The sequence below is a fragment of the Anas platyrhynchos genome, chromosome 2, assembly GCF_047663525.1.
Source record: "Anas platyrhynchos isolate ZD024472 breed Pekin duck chromosome 2, IASCAAS_PekinDuck_T2T, whole genome shotgun sequence".
Lineage (NCBI taxonomy): Eukaryota > Metazoa > Chordata > Aves > Anseriformes > Anatidae > Anas > Anas platyrhynchos.
In genome coordinates, this window is record NC_092588.1 from 142,075,517 (window position 1) to 142,093,439 (window position 17,923).

The window sequence follows — 17,923 nt, forward strand, 5'->3', positions numbered from 1 at the left end:
TCAAAAAAAATAAATTGCTTTCTTGTCCAGGACTTCCCCAAACTATTGTTTTTCTTTCTGAAAGCCCTAAATTTAGTAATTTTTTGAGCACACCAGAGGTATTTTAAGGAGTTTTTATAGAGGTTTGAGGGTACATTCCTAGCTCAGAAGCTTGAATCAAGCCATAGGCTGTTTTTAAAGAAAATTTTTAATAGTGAGGGGTATGATAAATTACCCAGTTATTGGAGCAACCAGACGTATTCCAGAGACAGTCCTATTTATTGCTGAAATATGAGGTTATATCATTATCAGCTGTCTCAACTTCACTGAGATGCAATAAAACATTGTTCATAGCTCAGAACAGAACACTTGAAATCATTCAGTTTAATATATTTCTAATAACAGAATTGGAAGCTAAACAATTTATCTGCAGAGGCTCGTTCTTAAACATGGTGGAAGTGAGGAAATATGTTCAATATAACTTATTCAAGTTGTGATTTTGAAGCTGCAAATCAAAAGACAAAGGATTAGGGTAAATCTTTCAGGAACAGTAGCTTTAAATTATTCAACAAAGCATGGCAGTTATTGAACGTGTTATTGGTAAGTATGTGGTGATTTCAAACACAAAAAAGTGTAACTAGTCTGCTTTGCAGAGGAAAAAGTAAGCATATGACAGTGTTTGTAGCACTGATTCCTGGTAGCCAATAACACCTGCAGGAGCATGTTTCCTCAGTCCTTTCACAGTTCTCCTTGCACTAGTCTCTGCAGACAAATGTGCAAGGGATCCAGGGAGTAAATTAATTTCAGCTGTATTCTGTTAATCTGTAGGAAATTAATGGAACCTGAGAAGCTGGCTGAAGCAGCTGTTTTTGATGGGTGTTTCTTAGAACATACTCTTTGCTGTGAAACCTCTGCATGGCAGGGTGGACCTTTGATTAAGGATGTATGTTGAGGTTCAGGGTATCAGAGTTCCCTGTGTGGCTCTGGGATATGTATTGGAATCTTTGAATCCCTCCTTCATCTTTGGTACTCATTTTTGAAAGGAAAGAAATTTTTCCTTTTAGAACTTCTGCATATCTCCTATAAGTTGCTTGGGTCAGGGATGTTTGCTGCATGTCCTTGCAGTGTGAGACCTAGCAGGACCTAGATTTGAGTGGAAAACTATTCTGTAGAAAATATATTGGAGTATGTCTACATGTAAAATGATTTGGGCATCTTGGTTTTATGAAGGTGGCCATCGATTGCTCTCCACCTTTTTTTCTAGAAAATCATCCATTATGTATTGAGTAAATCTTTAAGGAAACAGCTGACTTCTGTTCTAAAAACTTAGGCTCAGACAGAAATTTCATCATTGCCACGTCTCCCAAAACAAAAGTTTGGGATTATGAATCCAATCTCACTGTCATCCCCCAAATAAATTGTTTATCATCTTGTGTAGTCTCAATTAAGAGCTATCTATAAAGCATTTACATGTACCTATAGAGTGGTCTTTTGTTTTTGTTTATTTGCTTCTTTGTTTTTAAGAAAATATAAACATTATGTTTTTATTTGAGCGCTGTTCTATAGGTAAAAGGGGAAAAAAAGAAAAAAAAAATCCTTGACCAAAATGTTATAAATTGTTTGTGTTTGCTTTCTGGGAAAGAGGAGGCCTTTCCTGGAAACAGTAAAGCTCTCGAGGCACGGATAAATAGTAGGCACGAGGTGGAAAGGTAATGCAATCGGTCTCCTGACTGGGTTGTGTTCATAGGAATCCAAGTGGGAGAGGTGGATGGGAGGAAAGAGGAGATTTTGAATCTGTAATAGGAGTTTGGGGATTTATGTATTAGGTCTCCACGTCTTGATCTCCTGCCATTGCTTTGACCTTAACTTGGATTTGTGTTAAGGGAGATTTGATTATGACGGGTGAAACTGGGTCATTTTGCTCCTACAGGCGTTGAAGTTAAGGTGATGGGCCATGGTCACAGTGCTCAGTGGGCAACAGACTTCTGTGGGTTTCCTGATGCTAAGAGGTTATTACTCTACTTTGCTGCATGAGCTGGTGTAGAAGCTGGTAATAGTCGTGTGTATTTAAAAATAAAAAAAAAAAAGGGGAGAAGAAAACCCTGTTTTCCCAGTGATGAGTGAGTTGATCAACCAAAAGCAGAGCAACGGGAAGAATTCTGAACCTCAAGTTCCCCTGGAGAGCTAGAAAACATGTCTGAATATGTACAATGTACCAACGTGTATATTGGATAATTTAAAGATCTGATACAACAAATGTTTGTGTAGCAGTCCATTTCAGCTGCTTCTAAGGGGTGTACATACTGCTTCTATAGCGTGCTTATATGAATAAACAGATGAATAAAGAAAGTATGATGAGTATGCTGGAAGCCAAAAATGAAGCTGAAATTGAAAGTATTCTGTATGTTATCAGAAAAGCGCAGTATAATGCTATTTCTGTAACTGGCATATCATGATATAAATTGCTTTGTGTATGGATGTATGCTGTTGAAAATGAAAAATCCAAAAATAATTAAATTGATATAGTACTCTTAAACCAGGCTACAAAACTTAAAAAATGAATATATGGAAGTGACTCTCCAAAGCTCACTTATTTGTCATGCCCTTACTCAGTAAGGGTTTGAGGCTGCGCTGTTGTCTGCCCCTTTCATTTTTCAGTCTTGACTCTGCAATTTGGAATACAAGAACATAATTTTTTAACACCCCTCAACAGGTTTTTGCATGTTCTTAAAAAACAGTAAAGGTGGGAGTTTCTGGTTTGTTTGTGTCTTGTTTTTTAACACTGTAGATGCTGGATAGTTGGTATAAAAGCATGTGCTAGTGACTTGTATCCATCACTGACCAGGGTGTAGGTGCGGGGTTTCCTGTACAGTATGTAAAATAGATGCATTAGTGAATGTACACCAGTAAACACGTTTTCCATGACTGAATGTTTGCTTGTCAGAAGACCATAATATTATAAAAAGATCTACCACTTCAATCTGCTTGTCTCAATTCCATATAAAAATTCAAATGCTGAGAGTAGGGTTCCTCTGGATTTTATGTAACAGTAGTCTCTGAGCTTGGCTCCCATTGCCCTGCCCCTTTAAAAAAAAAAATAATAAAAATAAAAATCCCAGAGTTGCATTTTTGTTCCATTATGGGAAAGCTTCTACTCACTTCACTCAAGTCAGAAATTAAGGGAAATTCAAATAATCACTTGTACTAATTTGATACTGTGTTGACCATGTTAAGTACCTATATTAAGTGCAAACTTATTCTTTTTTATGCTTTCCTACACTACATGGAAGCAAAAAAAAAAAAAAAAAACCATCATTTTTAGTGTTAGAGATTGGAATATGTATTTGTTTTCATATTTGTAGGAAACCAATCGTGAATAATCATTTGTTCACTGAATGCTGAAATTTTTAATTTTTCCTAGGAGCCGTCATTTGAGATGCTTCCGTTGACTGGGAAAACAATCATATTTGATAGCTTTCCTGACCCCTCAGATACCTGGGAAATAATTGAGACTATTGGCAAAGGAACATATGGAAAAGTTTTCAAGGTATTAAATAAGAAAAATGGCAGCAAAGCAGCAGTCAAAATCTTGGATCCTGTTCATGTAAGCTACTTAAATTACTGTTGTTTGTACTTATTTAATTGTAACTGAATGTATTATGCATTATTTTTTCTTTTTCTTAAAATCTCAGTAGGTCACTTACATTAGAATCAGTAGGTCCAACCTGCCAAGTAAAATATATTTTCTAGCTATCACTGTATTTTTTCAGTATCCTGAGTGATCTTGGAAGTGGTCACATATGGTAGAAGTCAGAAATAGACCTAAACTCTATTCTACTTTTGGTTCTGCCTTGCTTATCTTTTAATTTCAACTATAGACCTGCTTATTTTCCTTTTAAATACCAGAGTCCTAGCTTCTTATATTTTTAATGTTGTTCCTTTTTTAACATGCTAGCCAGTAAGGAAGCTATGCATTTTTAAGTGTCTTAAATGTCCCTTCAAGCATCTATTTTGATATGTGCTTTTAGCTGGGCTAAGTGCTATGAGTGACACTTTAAAAATAAAACAACATACTTTCTTTTTGTTATTATTGGTTCTGCATTTTCAGAATGTGCCAAAACACTTAGAGATCCATCTTTTCAAATGGAAAATACAAAGGCAGTAACTCCTACACACAAAGCACCAGGTGATGGGGATGTGGAATTATGTAGTAGAGGGTTTTTGTACTCAAAAACTGACAGTTGTTGGGAGGCAGATTAATGCTCAAAGAGTAAGGAAGAATGTTAGTTTGGTTCATAAGGTGAACTCCATTGACTTCGGTGATGGCTACATGTGGTGTGAGATTGTTCTTGAGAACAGTAACCTGCTAAGCATAGACAAGGAGCGATTCCTTTTTTGAAGTGGCCCCTTGAGCTCACCTTTTGCACTCTCAGCACAGTGTTACAATTTCTGTTGGGCTAGTAGGTCTTGTGTAGCAGATGCTGCTGTGTGTGAGCACAAGCTATGGACTGCACAGCAGCAAGGAGACTGTAGTGGCAAGAGGAGGTGTTTCCAGTCCCATCCACAGTCTGGCTCTGTGACCCTGCCATAATCATATGCTTTGACATGAGGCTTGTGCTTCCAATGTACAGTTCTCTGGGCAGCTGGAGAAAAGCACACTGTGTTGTGTGAAACACTGTGTGTCACACCATGTCTCATTATGTTCCCGTGGCCTTTATGTCCACAAAATGTGAAAACGCTCTGTCTTGCATTTTATTTGCTGTTTCCTGTTAATCCGTTTTTCATTTCAATATACTTTCAAAATAAGAAAAGGAGGCTAACCTCAATGCAGTATCACATACCTTTCCCGAAGTAAACCTGGTTTGCAGCTGAGCAATAAGGCTCTTGGTGAATTCAGATGCATTGGAAACTGTTTGGACTCCATTGCTTTCTGTAAACGAAGTCTGCACGTTTACAATGAATAGAGGACTTACTTGCAGTTGGTGTTCATCTAATGCCAGTATGGCAGGAAATGTTTCTGCTTTAATCTGTTTTACAAGTGTCCAGGAATGGTCCTTAACAGCCAACTGGTTCTGAAGGACTCGGGTCAAGTTTCAACATGCTGTACGTTTTAGAGGCTATAAGAAAAGGGTAGAAGATAAATACAGAGAGAAAGAAGAGGAAGTAAAGATAATGCTAAAAGAAAGAGAAACAGATTAAATGGGAGATAAAGAAGTAGCATATGAAGAAGCCAGAAGAAATAAAAACAGTGGATACAGAAGAAAGAAAAATATATTAAGGTATAACAAATTCCCGATTTGAATGAAATAGTTTATTTAAAAGTTCATTTTTTTCTTGTTTCTTTGTAAAAATATGCAGTTAAAAATTTTCTTCTTGGTCAGTTGAGACTCTTAAACTTCTGTTCATCTCAGCTGCTGAAAACCCTGTAAGTTGTCACCCAGAATTTCCATGAACTGAGAATGTTGAACTGGAAGCACTGAAAATTTTCTTTTTCAGCATACCCCAATATTATTCAAAAAAGGCATCTACTTATATTAAAATTCTATTTTTGTTTTAAAATTAGATTTTTCTTCTGACAAATATTCTCATGGATTTTTTTTTATTGCCTATATTAAAGGTGTTTTTTTCAGTGCACAAACAAGTGAGCCAAGGATACTGATATGTAGTGGAAAGTCAATAATTCAGTCAACATCAGAGCACAAGACTTGAATTCTTAACTGAACATATTCTCCTTTTTATTCTGACACCATTCTTCTTTTCCCCCTCCTATTCACAGGAAGGATAAAGTAGCTGCTGTATCTCCATGTTGGTAATAAAATGGCAATCCAATATTAGAAATAGAGTGAAAGTTATAAAACCAGACCTTTTTGTTTAAACTGAAAGTATTACTAATGGCTGCAGAGGGAGCCATTGCAATGATGAAAAAGGTAGTTTATATGTTTTCTTTGAATTTTACTATTTTTTTCTTTAAAGATGGTTTCAGAAATGTGCAACGTATAAGAGGTGGACTGAAGAATAGAGCAGAAACAGGCTTTTATGTTACTCAATTCAATCTGGAAATACCATTTTAAGAAACTACATTATTGTGGGTGATACGAAACTGAAATAAGCATTTCACGTTTAATTTCTTTAGACCTTTTAGATTCTTTATGTTAAATAACACCTCAGATTTTTGCAACTGAAACAAGAAAGCAAAGGTGTTGAAATGACTATGTATGAAGATGGAACTGAAAACGATCTTAGTCTTGTCCTTAGGGCTATAAGTAAGCACCACTGTACTTTAAGACTTTTAGCCAAGATACCTTATATCTAAGTTCACGTGAAAATATTCCATCTACTGTTTCTAGAAGAGGCTCTCCCTTTAGCTATGTTTTATGCAGGTAAATATATTAAATTCAACCAAATATATCAAGTTGTATTTCTTCATAAAATGCAAAGGAGGGTATTTTTTTTTTCTAGTATGTATGGAATAAATATTCTATTCATTTCATATCCCTCTTTTCATTTGTCTTCATATTGGTAAAAATTTCAAAATCTGAGTACCCCTCAGGAGACAGAAACATCTATTACATCACAGTGGGACAGTGGATAATTCTTTTCCAATTTCCCCAAGGCAGCTAGGGCTATTGTATGCTTTGTGTGTATTTTGGTTTTGACTTGATTTCTTTTCAGTTTGTCCTTTTGTTTTTACCAGATGCTCTCTCTCTCATTCCCTCTTATCTTTGACTCTTTCCGTTTTTGTCCTTCTGTTCCTTCCAGTACCTTGGTTGGTTGTTCCTTCCTTCTTGTTATTTTTTTTGGCTGTGTTCTGTGTTGTGCTTGTGGGAAAATTCACATAGAGTGAATTCCTTCTTTTTTGACATAAAGATACTGGTGACAAGGGAAGTTCTTTGAGGTCAGTCAAAAAAAAAAAAAAAAGCCCAAGCTAACGTGAGGAGCTTTACTTGGATTTAGTGTTGGAGAGACCTGCATAGGAAACAGGTGTCCTCTTAGGCACAGGTGTCTTATGTTGTGAAAAAAATTAGGATTATCATTCATTAGGACTACAAAGCAACTCTTTTCACCCCTGTAGTCACTTACATTCGGTGGTGGTGAGGCATGTGATAAAGGTTTTCAGCACTGAGTAGGTGCCTTTCATTGGTATGAAATCCATTCATATGGATAGTACACTTCATGAGTAGCCTCCCTCTACAAGTGATCTGTCTATTTATTTTTTTTGTCTGTAAATAGCAAATTGTATTAAAAGCACTTTAGATTTGGTAACAGGTTTGCTATCCATGCTTCTTCAAGATCTAAAAAATGCAGGGAAAATGACTACAGCTATTCTGCCTCTACGTGGCAGAACATGGCCTGGATGGACTGAATGTTTTCTCTGTATGATTAAAACAGTCTAAAAACATCGCTCAATGAGCTCTTTTAGTGCTTAGGTGAAAGGGGTTACGTGATTTGTCTGGTGCCCACAGTTGCTAGCATCTGTATTTGGCCTGAAGGGCCTTACACAGCTCCTGGTGCATGTGATGGCAATCGTTTGTCAGGTCTTGCCTCCAAATGGACTTTCCTCGCTATGTAAGAAGCATGAGGTCTGTTTAAAAAACAAACAAAACAACAATAAAACATACTGACCAAAATGCCACTACTCAGCTTAGTGGAAAAACTGGAGAAATCATGGGTATCACCAATTTCTATGATAGCAGAAAATGAGAAGAATTCACAGATGATTCCAAAAAGTGGAATGATAAATGTGTAAGATGTGGCTGCAGTCATACTTGTTTGTGAACAGAGTGGTAGCAAGGTAGTTCCAGCTGCACCATCTCTGGCTGGAGATAGCCTTGAGACTGGAGAAGTAACTGGTGACTTCCCAAGACATCTGCATGCAGTTCCCAAAAACTCATCAGCTATACACATGTGGATTGCACAGGCTTCAACTTGAAGTGTTCTTTGCCCATTCTTCTGAGAGCTTCTCTGCCATACCCTGTGCATTTGTTAGTTGAAACAGGCAGAAGACCAAGGAAAAGAAAACACGACTTTTCATTAAGTAAACAAAACCAAGCTTTGTAGCTCTGCAAATGGCACATTAATAATTGGATTTATTTGTTTTATTATTTTTTTCTCTTTGCATTATTTCAAACTAGAGTTGGATAGCCTGAGAACTTTTTTTTTTTTTAATTGCTCTTATTATTTATTAACTGCTATGTATTTCTCATTTGTGATCCCAGGATATTGATGAAGAAATTGAAGCTGAATACAACATTTTGAAAGCTCTTTCTGATCATCCCAATGTAGTCAAATTCTATGGCATGTACTATAAGAAAGATGTGAAAAATGGAGACCAGCTTTGGCTTGTTCTTGAGGTAAATAATTTGGAGAAAAAAAATTCTTCAAGTCAGCATTCTTATGTTGAGTATGAACCCAATGAATGAGATGCAAGTTATTTGTTTGATGGCTTCCTTTGGAGTGGTTGCATGTGAAGTGATAAATACTGTTGTTTAGTTTTGTCAGTGTTTTGAATTAATGTTCTGATCTGATTTCAGTATTCTTGTTAGGTGTTTTATACGGCTAATACTGTGCCTTCAGAATTAGGATGTAAATGCTAATAGGACTTGATAGGATTTGCCACTTTAGATCTTTCTTTGACAAAAAGTGTGTCATGGGAATCTTCCTTCTGTAGTATTTGTTTAAATATGACTAAGATATGATGTAACAGGTAAAGGAACTGCTAGGGTGATTTTTTTCAAAAATAAATGGTAGAAATGAGTTATGTTTTTTTATGCACATACATATACAAATAAGACAAATGAACAAGGGTAGAAGCCTGTTCTACTTGCCAAATACTGTTGAAAGCAACAGGATTTCCCCAAATGGCATGAGAGCAAGGTAAGGCCTGTAATTTATGTGTTTCAGTCTTTAATTTTGACTAATTTAGGAGCAAAGAACTTGATTACTACTATTTTCGTAGGTTCACTATAATCTGTTCTGCAAAAACTTCCTTGATGATGTTTGATTGTTGTTTGATAAGGTTGAGATTGAAGAATTAGTTGTGTTTTATAATGCCAGCTACACAAATGTAATCTTTCTGCCAAATATCTCAGATAAGTGTTACCTAATCCTGAAAACAAGTTCTAAAAACAAACAAACAAACAAAAAACTTCTAAAGCTTTTCCAAATTCTGAATTGTATTGGGAATATGTTTTAGGATAGTTTGCACTGGAATTGATAATAAATTGTTAGGTTAGACTGACATCAAAAGATGTCAGCCTTTTGTGTAGTAAGCATCTTTGTAAAATCTAACTTCTGTTGTGTCTGCTGGGCATTTGAGACTCCATCTGTGAAACTTCTGGCCTGTAAAGGATGGGTGCCAAAGAGCTAGGATAGAACAGACTGAGGAACAGTCAAGTGTTTATATTTTAACTTATATATTTTGCTTGGAGTTATTTTATTGATGTGAAGAACACAAGCTACATGTAGCATACAAGTTTTATATTTATTCTTCACATGCTATGCTGCACATGTGCAAGTGCCACTGTGGGTTGGGTGAAATAGTCTTGGATGCTTTCTGTCGCTGCACATGCAGATCCATGAGTACAAAGAATTTCAGTTGGTGTGTGTATGTGTACATATACATGAGTAGAAAAATAAATTTCTAGCAGTGACTTTAGTGAATCTATACTTCTAATGCAAAGGTCTGTGAAAGAAACTTGTTATGGCATAGGTTCCTCTGGTGCATCAACCTTCCTTTCAGCTTGTATGCAGCTTTACAGGGCCATTGCAGATTGTTTTTTCACAGTAGCTATATAGGTGTCTTAAAATTTATGAGTGATTTTTTTGTTGTTATTTTGTTTTGTGTGTTGATAATGTTTTTGTTTTTTATTTGTTTTTGTTTTTGTTTTTAACTAATATCTGTATAAATTCATAACGGCAGCAATTAGTTTTTACTTTAGCTTATAGAGACATTGCTTTGGAGTCTGTTGTGTTTTGTTTTTTTTTTTGGTTTGGTTTGGATTTGTGGTGTGTTTTTTTTTTTGTTTGTTTGTTCTTGTTTGTTTTTGTTTTTTTGCTGGTTTTGGAGTATTTTACTCTATGTAGATGTGATGAAATATTTTTTTTGCCCGAAGAGGGAAATCCTCATTTCTCAAAGGCATGTCCCACACTACATAGCAGTAAGCTCATCTGGGAAGATAGTTTTCAGAATTCTTTTTTCTTAATTCTGTTTTAAACATCATTTACATGAATTGTACTGTGAAATTCTTATACATTTCTAGTATAACAGTCATGTAAAACTATCATTGTTGCATGTGAATGTGACAGAGTATGGCTGCTCCTGTGCCCATATTTGTTTTAATGGAATGAAGGTCCATCTAGCCTGTATCCTGTGTCTGACTGGGGTCAGCTGTCGATATTTGTGGAATACTATGGGACAAAGCAAATCAGTAACAGGATTCCTTATGAAGCATGGGAGAATTCTGTAAAATGTTCTCCTAGCAGTTCAGCAACTGAGAGAGAGTTTAGAGATTTTTCTGACCCAAAAGTTGTACTTCCGTTATGAGAGGAAGGTAACTGTAGAGAAAGGTGATTACATATAGGCATCTGTATGGCCATTTCTGAGGCTCAAATAAATGGCCTAATCCTTCTGCCAAGGATTAAATAGTTCTGGTATGGTTAAATGAAAATAAAGTAGTACAGCAATGTGCAAAACCATTCTGATCATGGACATCAGATTGATCACCATGAAATTCATCTGAAGACTACAGTATGATGATTTTTGATGTACCCCATAGTTCTGTGTTGCTGTTTTATATTGCATTTGATCGTATTTGGTTTCAGGGGAGGAAATAGTTACTAACTGCATTTGTACTAAGCTAAGGCAAGTGGCTGTGAGGTCCAGTTTTGAGGCCAGAACTGGCCAAGTAGCCAAAAAGACTGTCTGTAGTGTTGTAAAGGATTCTTGTGAGATTTTCTAGTCCCAAATATCTGAATTATCATAAAATTGTCATGCTAGTTGTAAGCTATTAGGTATTCTGGACACTGAAAAAGACCTTGGATGGGTTTATGATGAGGTTATTCACCTCTTGGTGTAAAATAGTCCACCCCACTTTTTATCTCTGTTTTCCAGGATTAATCTGTCCTTACTTGACTTGTTACCTATTGGACCTGTACTCTCAAATTCCAGGACGAGATAGCTGTACATTCAATTTTTATCTAAAATTACCATTTTTATTTGCTGCTCCCTGTAAGGCTGTTTGGTGAAGATCTCAACAATGAGGCACTGGATTCACAATTCAGGTTGAAGATACTTCTGAATAGAAATCATTAAAACAGATGACTATCAAGAATTATTTACCTACAACTAAAGGGTATTAGAATCTGACCTATTGGTTTAGGTCATCTGACAGTTTGTGTCTGTAGGCGCCAAAACTGGTAGCTTCAAAATGATGGGAAAGATCTGTTGCAGGGTAATCCTGGGTAAACATAACATTTTTTCCTAATCTCTTCACTTCTGAATTGCCTAATAGCATGTATCTTTATAGAAAATATTTTTCTAATTTGAAGTGAAATTCCTAGTTTTCTATTGAATATTTGAGTTTCATTTTCTTTTTTGTATTGTTCTGTCTCTGTGCTGATGTGTGGATTACCTAAATGATCTTGTAAAGCATTTTGAAGTTGCAGTGCTGTGAGCTGGAAATGTGCTTCTGGGAGAACAGGAGCTATTGCTCATTTAAAAAAAAAAAATCTGTTAAAAGAAACAATTAAGAAACAATTACTTTCTTGATGTAATAAAGTATCAAGAGAGATGTAGTCAATCTCATACTTTGATTTAGCCTTTCAGTGTAAGTCTAATCAGTTAAAAAACTTGCATAACGATTACATGGAAAAATAAAGTTGAACAACCTTGTCTCATAACACTTTTTCTGTATTTGACATTCTAGTAGTGTATTTGTAGAAAAATAAAGTTACCAAATAGTGTTTATCTTAATATGAGGACCTAAATTTGAGACTGGTATAGAATAAGAATTAAGTAAATAAACTAAAAGAAAGCAATACGAGAGCTTTTTATGTAATTAAGTTACTTTATTACAAAAAAAAAAAAAAAAAACAACAACAACAAAAAAACTTGCGCAATTCACTGTTTTTAAGGAAACCACCTACAGGTATGAATGTTAAGTAAAAAATACATCTATATGGTATAACAGTAGTTTTGACTAAGTTCAGTAATGCCTTTCTTTCTGTAGGCTGCACTTAGGCTGAACATCTGCCCCTGTGTGGATGCTGTTCGAATCACATTTATTATAAAGAATACTGCTAGAGAGGATTCTTGCCAGGAATTTTTTTTTTTTTTTTTTTAAAGCCTTGTCATGTGTTTCCAGAGATGTAGGCAGAAGAAATTGGCCTATTGAGTCTGTGTTGAAAAGAAACCACTTAAGTATTATACTTGGGATGAATCAGCCTAGCAGTTTTGTGTCAGCAGGCATCAGCATGATGGCACGGCTAAGGCAGAGCATGCTATAACCCATTTGTTTCAGCAGTGGCTGTTAATTAGGAAGAGAATAGATCTAAGGTAATTGGAAATTAGCTGATGGAAGATGGAGCAGAGAGGCCCATCATATTGGATCTTACAGGTAAAGTGTGCAGGTTAAGGGCAGGTGGGGAGAACAAGTAGCACAGCCCTTGCCTGAAACATGCTGCAAAGAACTACCAAGACTGAAGGCTGAAAGTACAACAGCAAGGTAAATAGGAGGTATTATACAGCTTTTACTGCTGTCAGCCAGAGGCTAAGGATCGTAATGCAACTTATTTTTATAGTTCATTTCCTACACAGATCGGGTAGAACTTTAAGAATCATCTTAATCTGTCTCCAAAAGACACATGGTTATGCTTTTCAAATTTGGGATATGCTTGGGTTTGTGAGTCACATAAGTGATCTAGTTTGTTTTACCATTCTCAGTATCTTTTTGTGCTTAGGAAATAGGAAAAACATCCATTATTTTTATTTTTATAGTAAGATATTTCTGTTTTGTTTTGAGTTAGAACAGCCTGGTAGAGGAAGACATTCAGATGGAGTAACTTCCTATCCAAACATTCAATTTTGTAATATCAAAATATTTTGTAGGAACCTCTCAAGTTCTTGTTCTAGTGTGATCTTTGGCAGAGAAATCATGTGAAAATGTAGAACGGTTTGTGCTCAGAATCTGCTTCTCTAAAAACAGTTAGCCTTTTCCATTCCCTCTACCTTTTAAGGTGGGAAAATAAGAGCATAAAAAATGATTGCTGGAGATGGAGGAAATTGCCAAGAAGTTATAGAAATAAATACCTTTGTGCTGAACTTCAAGAAGACTGTCAAAGCATCTTTTTTAGGTGTTTTGGTCCTCCATGTGTGTATGTGAACATTTTAAGAATATTTGCAGTGCCCTACTGAGTTAGACCAATGGTCCATGTAGCACAGCGTGAGTCTGTCCAATTTCTGCAGTCCATTTCCCTCATGCTGTCCAGCAAACGGGTTGCATTAAGTGTCCCTGCCTATTCTGTTTATTGTCCGTATATGCTCACACTAAACCTGATGATATACTGTCATGCTCTGCAGTTTCCTCCTAGAGCACGCAATTTTAATTTTGTCATTATTACATAATTATTACTGTGTATAATATTCCACATACTAGAAAACACTGTTTTCAATGCTATGAAAACATTTCCAAAACAAAATATTTTTGAATTTATGGTAAGAAATTTCGAACCCTGTTCATTTGAGAAGGAAGAATATGTTAAAATTTCCATTTGACTGCATGCTCTGTTTTCTGACCAGCTCTAATATTAAAAAGTACCTTCACAAACAATACTTGAGAAGTGCAACAGCACTTGAGGTAGTGCAATCTGTACGGGTATCAATTATGCACATTCCAGATTGAAATAAACCTGATTAATTTTTGTTCTCATGTAGAACCTTTTTTTGTTTCAGTGTAATCTTCAGTGGAGTAATCATGTGAAAATGTAGAATAGCTTGTGCTTTGTAACCTGCTTCTCTAAAGTGACATTACCCTTCTCTACTCCTTGAACCTTTTAAGGTGGGAAAATAAAAGGATTAAAGAAATTGAGAAACAAAATGATAATTTGTATCATTCTACATTGTTACAGGCCAACTGGTAGACTTTTTTGATCTTCTATGTGTTTCTTGATGTTAATTGAACCTGCTGATCAGATGCTGATAACTCAAAAGAATTACAGAAGGATTATCATGAAGGATTATTGCTATCCAGTTGGCAGCTGTATTTGCAGATTTAAAATCTGCATGAAGTAATTCAAAATTGTTACTTTGATCTTTTAAACTTAACTTGAGGAGGAAACTTTTAAAATGTATAAATATTTAAATTATCTTTTTAAGCCCATGGGACACTTCTATTTGTTTCTTTTTCTAAGGAAGAACAAAATCATTGAACCCAGTAAATAGAACCCCTAAGAGTCTGAATTAAACTGAACACAGAAAATTGTAGTGCTCCTGTTCATATGGCACTCTTTTCCCAACCATAGACAAGTACAAATCCATTCTGGGGATACCGTTTAACCTCTACTCTAACAATTGTCTAAGTAGTCCCATATGGAAAAAAATGAATAAAATGCCAGCATACCAAACTGACAGCCTGCTGTACCAGGGTAACAGGTCCATTGCAACTAGATAGCTCAGGCCAGGCAAGCCACTAGGAGCAACAATCTAGCTAAAATGCTAGTCACTGTTAGAAAATCTATCTAACGAAACGTGACTCTCAAAGGAAATCTGTATGGTAAGCAGAGAGCAGCAAGCCTGGGGAGAAGCCAGACATTTTGGTGTAGTCTTAATTAGCAATGATAAGGGCAGTTGCCATTGCCTGGTAAGTCATTTACATATGCCGAGTATATAACAAGCTGAGAGTCCATAATGCAAGTCCTTTATGTTTCTGTGTGGATCTTTTAGAAGAATTTCCACTCATGAATTTGCCAAGAGATGGAGAGTCCAGCATGATATGTAAAATATCAGTTACTCTCTCCATTCCAATACTAAAACTCAGTTTTCATTGCAAGGGGGGTTACATCGAAGCTTAAAACAAGATAGAACAAATGGACTTTGAAATGGAGAACCAAGGGGATAACAGAAGTCAGTTGTGATCTCAAGCATCTGCAAGCGTTTGTCAGCATTGCAGCGGAGTTATTAAGAAGGATTTGAAGGATAGTGGTGAGGTTTTCTTTTTGTTTTGGCTGCTCCTTCAAAGCAGAAAAGAAAGCATGCCACATTGACAATTAGCCAGTGATGGATACCAGCATTGTAAAGATAGGAGTAGATGTGCTACTGCCTAAAAAAGGTATTAGGACTGCCATGGGTCTTGACAGTAAAAACAGCTAGCTCACGTCTGGTGTAAGTGAGAAGGGGCAGCCAGCATGAGGATTTGAGGGAAGAATGCATGGTCAAAGGTGGCTAGTTAGGGGTAAGAAGTCTCCAAGACCTTCAAGAAAGTATTGCAGTAACTCCTGGATAAAGCAATGAAAGATGAGCAGTATACCTGCTGCTATGCATGTGGCCTTGAGTGAATTTCTGTGCTGTTGCACTCTTGCATTTGGAGAGAGGAGTTTAGCAAATCAGATGCTTCCAAATGTTTGCAAATGCTGACTGTAGTCACAGACAGAGCCCTAGTATTCATGAAATATGTATAAATTTTCCTCACAGATCCATAAATGAACAGTGACAGCATGATTTACATACGTGTCAGACTGAGAAAAATGAGAGTAATTAATGCCCAAATCTAGTGTGGCTAATAGTTTTGGATCCTTCACTGACCTACTTTACATGGAAGTCTCTCATGTTACCTTTTAGACACCATGTTTAATTCTAATATATGGTGAAACTCACTGAAGTGTGTCCTTATTCAAAATAAAAAACAAATCCTCTGTTTTGTCATATAGTGTCCTGTGTGTGGAGTAAGGTTATGCATCTAAAGAACTGAATCCCAGCAGGTCTGGGTACTGCATTGCATTGGGGAAGGGAGCTGTTTTGTAACTAGAGAGCAAGGTACTGAGTGCATAGAAATCACAGAATCATTAAGGTTGGAAAGGACCTCCTGGATCATCTAGTCCAACTCTCTCCCTACCACCAATATTACCCACTAAACCATGTCCCTAAAATTCAAGGTTGCAGAGAGGTTTGCTACAAAAGAGAAGCAACCACCATCCAAAGCAAGATCGAGGTATCAGTGTGTGTATGTGTTGGCTGAAATTGCCAGAAGCACAATAAGAACTTCTAGGATCAGGACAACTGTAACAATTCTATTATGAAACTCAGGTCTCTTTCCTACCTCGACATACATTGAGAAGGACAGAGACATATCATTCAAGTATTTCTTTCACTGTTGTATGGTTTAATGTGGATGAGACTTCAGCTGTTTGATGGAGGGCAGACTGGGTGGTGTAAAACTTGAAGAGACAAGAAACTGGAAAAGAAACTGTCTACTTTTACGCTAGCCTGAAATTTTGCAGTAGGTGACAGTGTATTTACTTCTGACTCACTAATTGTGATTTTATGAGCTCTTTAGGGGTATTAATAAGCTCTGTGCTAGGTAAGCAGATCAATGTGTTTTAAAAGCTGTTTATCTGAATAATCCTTGACCAGGAATGCAATGCTTTTACCTCAGTCTCATATCCTGCCCTAGACTGAAAGGGCATGGTGCTGTCATAGGTTTGGAGCAAGGGAAGGGTATGATTCTTGAAGCTGCTGAACTTCATCAGGTGAAGATTTTGTCTTAAAATAACAATACTTGTAAGGAACAGGTAGGAATATGGAAACTGGAGGCCTCTGTGAGTATTACACCACATCTGGAGTGACTCAGGAGTCTGAGGGAATGCACAGAAAGGTGCTGGTGGTCTCATTTTGGCTTTCAAAGAGATGAGCCTATCTAGCAACAATAAAGACGTTACTGTATAGAATGCTTCTTTTTTGTGTTAAATAGTGGATCTTCTGATTTGTACAGAGGTGTAATTTATTTGGGATTTTCCTTTTGAGAGCTTGCAGTATGTCTTTGTTAGATACCACAGTTGCTGTACGCAGAGACGTTACTATCCGAGACAATAAAGGCAGGTTTATGGAGGTCTGAAAATGTGGTGGAGTTTTGAAAACACAGTGGATGGAAGTTGGTCTGTCTAATAAAATGCTATAATAGCAGGTGTGCTTTTTTTTTTAGATGGGAGATTTAGTTTAAAACAATCATCTTTCAGGAAATAAGAGTAGTGGAAAATAAACAGTCCTTTTTTCGGTGGGGGAGTGTTGGAGGGGAAGGGAGTTGTGATTTGTCTAACATCAGGTATTTCCAAATGACACGTATAGAAGAAAAATTAAACAATTGAAAATTGCTTTTTCATATTATTCAATGTGGATCATTTTTCAGTAATGTCTGTGGTTATAATTGCTTCACTCTGACCAACATTGAATAATTTGATCCATTACACATCTGAATCAGCCTTGATTTCTCTGTTTCTAATGTGTACCTCTTTGCTTCCCAATTATAGCAATTTTTCACTCTTGAATTATATCCCATTTTCCCAAGATCAAAGTTGTATGGCTACAACTATTATTTTGTGCTTCAAAGTTTTAGTAAATACTGTGGTTTTTTTTTCTGCAAGATGAGTATTTTATATTACATTGTGGTTTGCAGGGTCCACATCTTTTAGGCAGCCATTGAGCATATATTACGGCCCACATTGCTCAAGAATATAGAAAATGCAAAAGGCTTGGTATGATAAATCTCTAACAACTTTGCCGCCAGAAGGGGAGACAGAGAAAAAGGAAATTTTTATTATTCCACTATGTAGTTAAGTAGCATGTGGATACTATGCTCTCTATTCTAATATTTAACATTACTTTGACTTCTATATTTTTTATTACATCTTTATTAAAGATATGAGGTTACTTTTAATTGGAAATAAATTTGTGCAG

At 36.2% G+C, this 17,923-nt stretch overlaps 1 protein-coding gene across 1 annotated transcript in view; it reads left to right on the forward strand.

Moving 5' to 3' along the window:
* Positions 1-801: 801 nt before the first annotated feature.
* MYO3A (myosin IIIA) overlaps positions 802-17,923 on the forward strand; it is a 119,213-nt gene continuing 102,091 nt past the window's right edge. Inside the window, exons 1-3 of the mRNA XM_072033714.1 lie at positions 802-922; positions 3,401-3,583; positions 8,196-8,330. Of these exons, the coding sequence (XP_071889815.1) occupies positions 815-922; positions 3,401-3,583; positions 8,196-8,330 (426 nt within the window). The 5' untranslated portion in view covers positions 802-814. The remainder of the gene's footprint in view (positions 923-3,400; positions 3,584-8,195; positions 8,331-17,923) is intronic.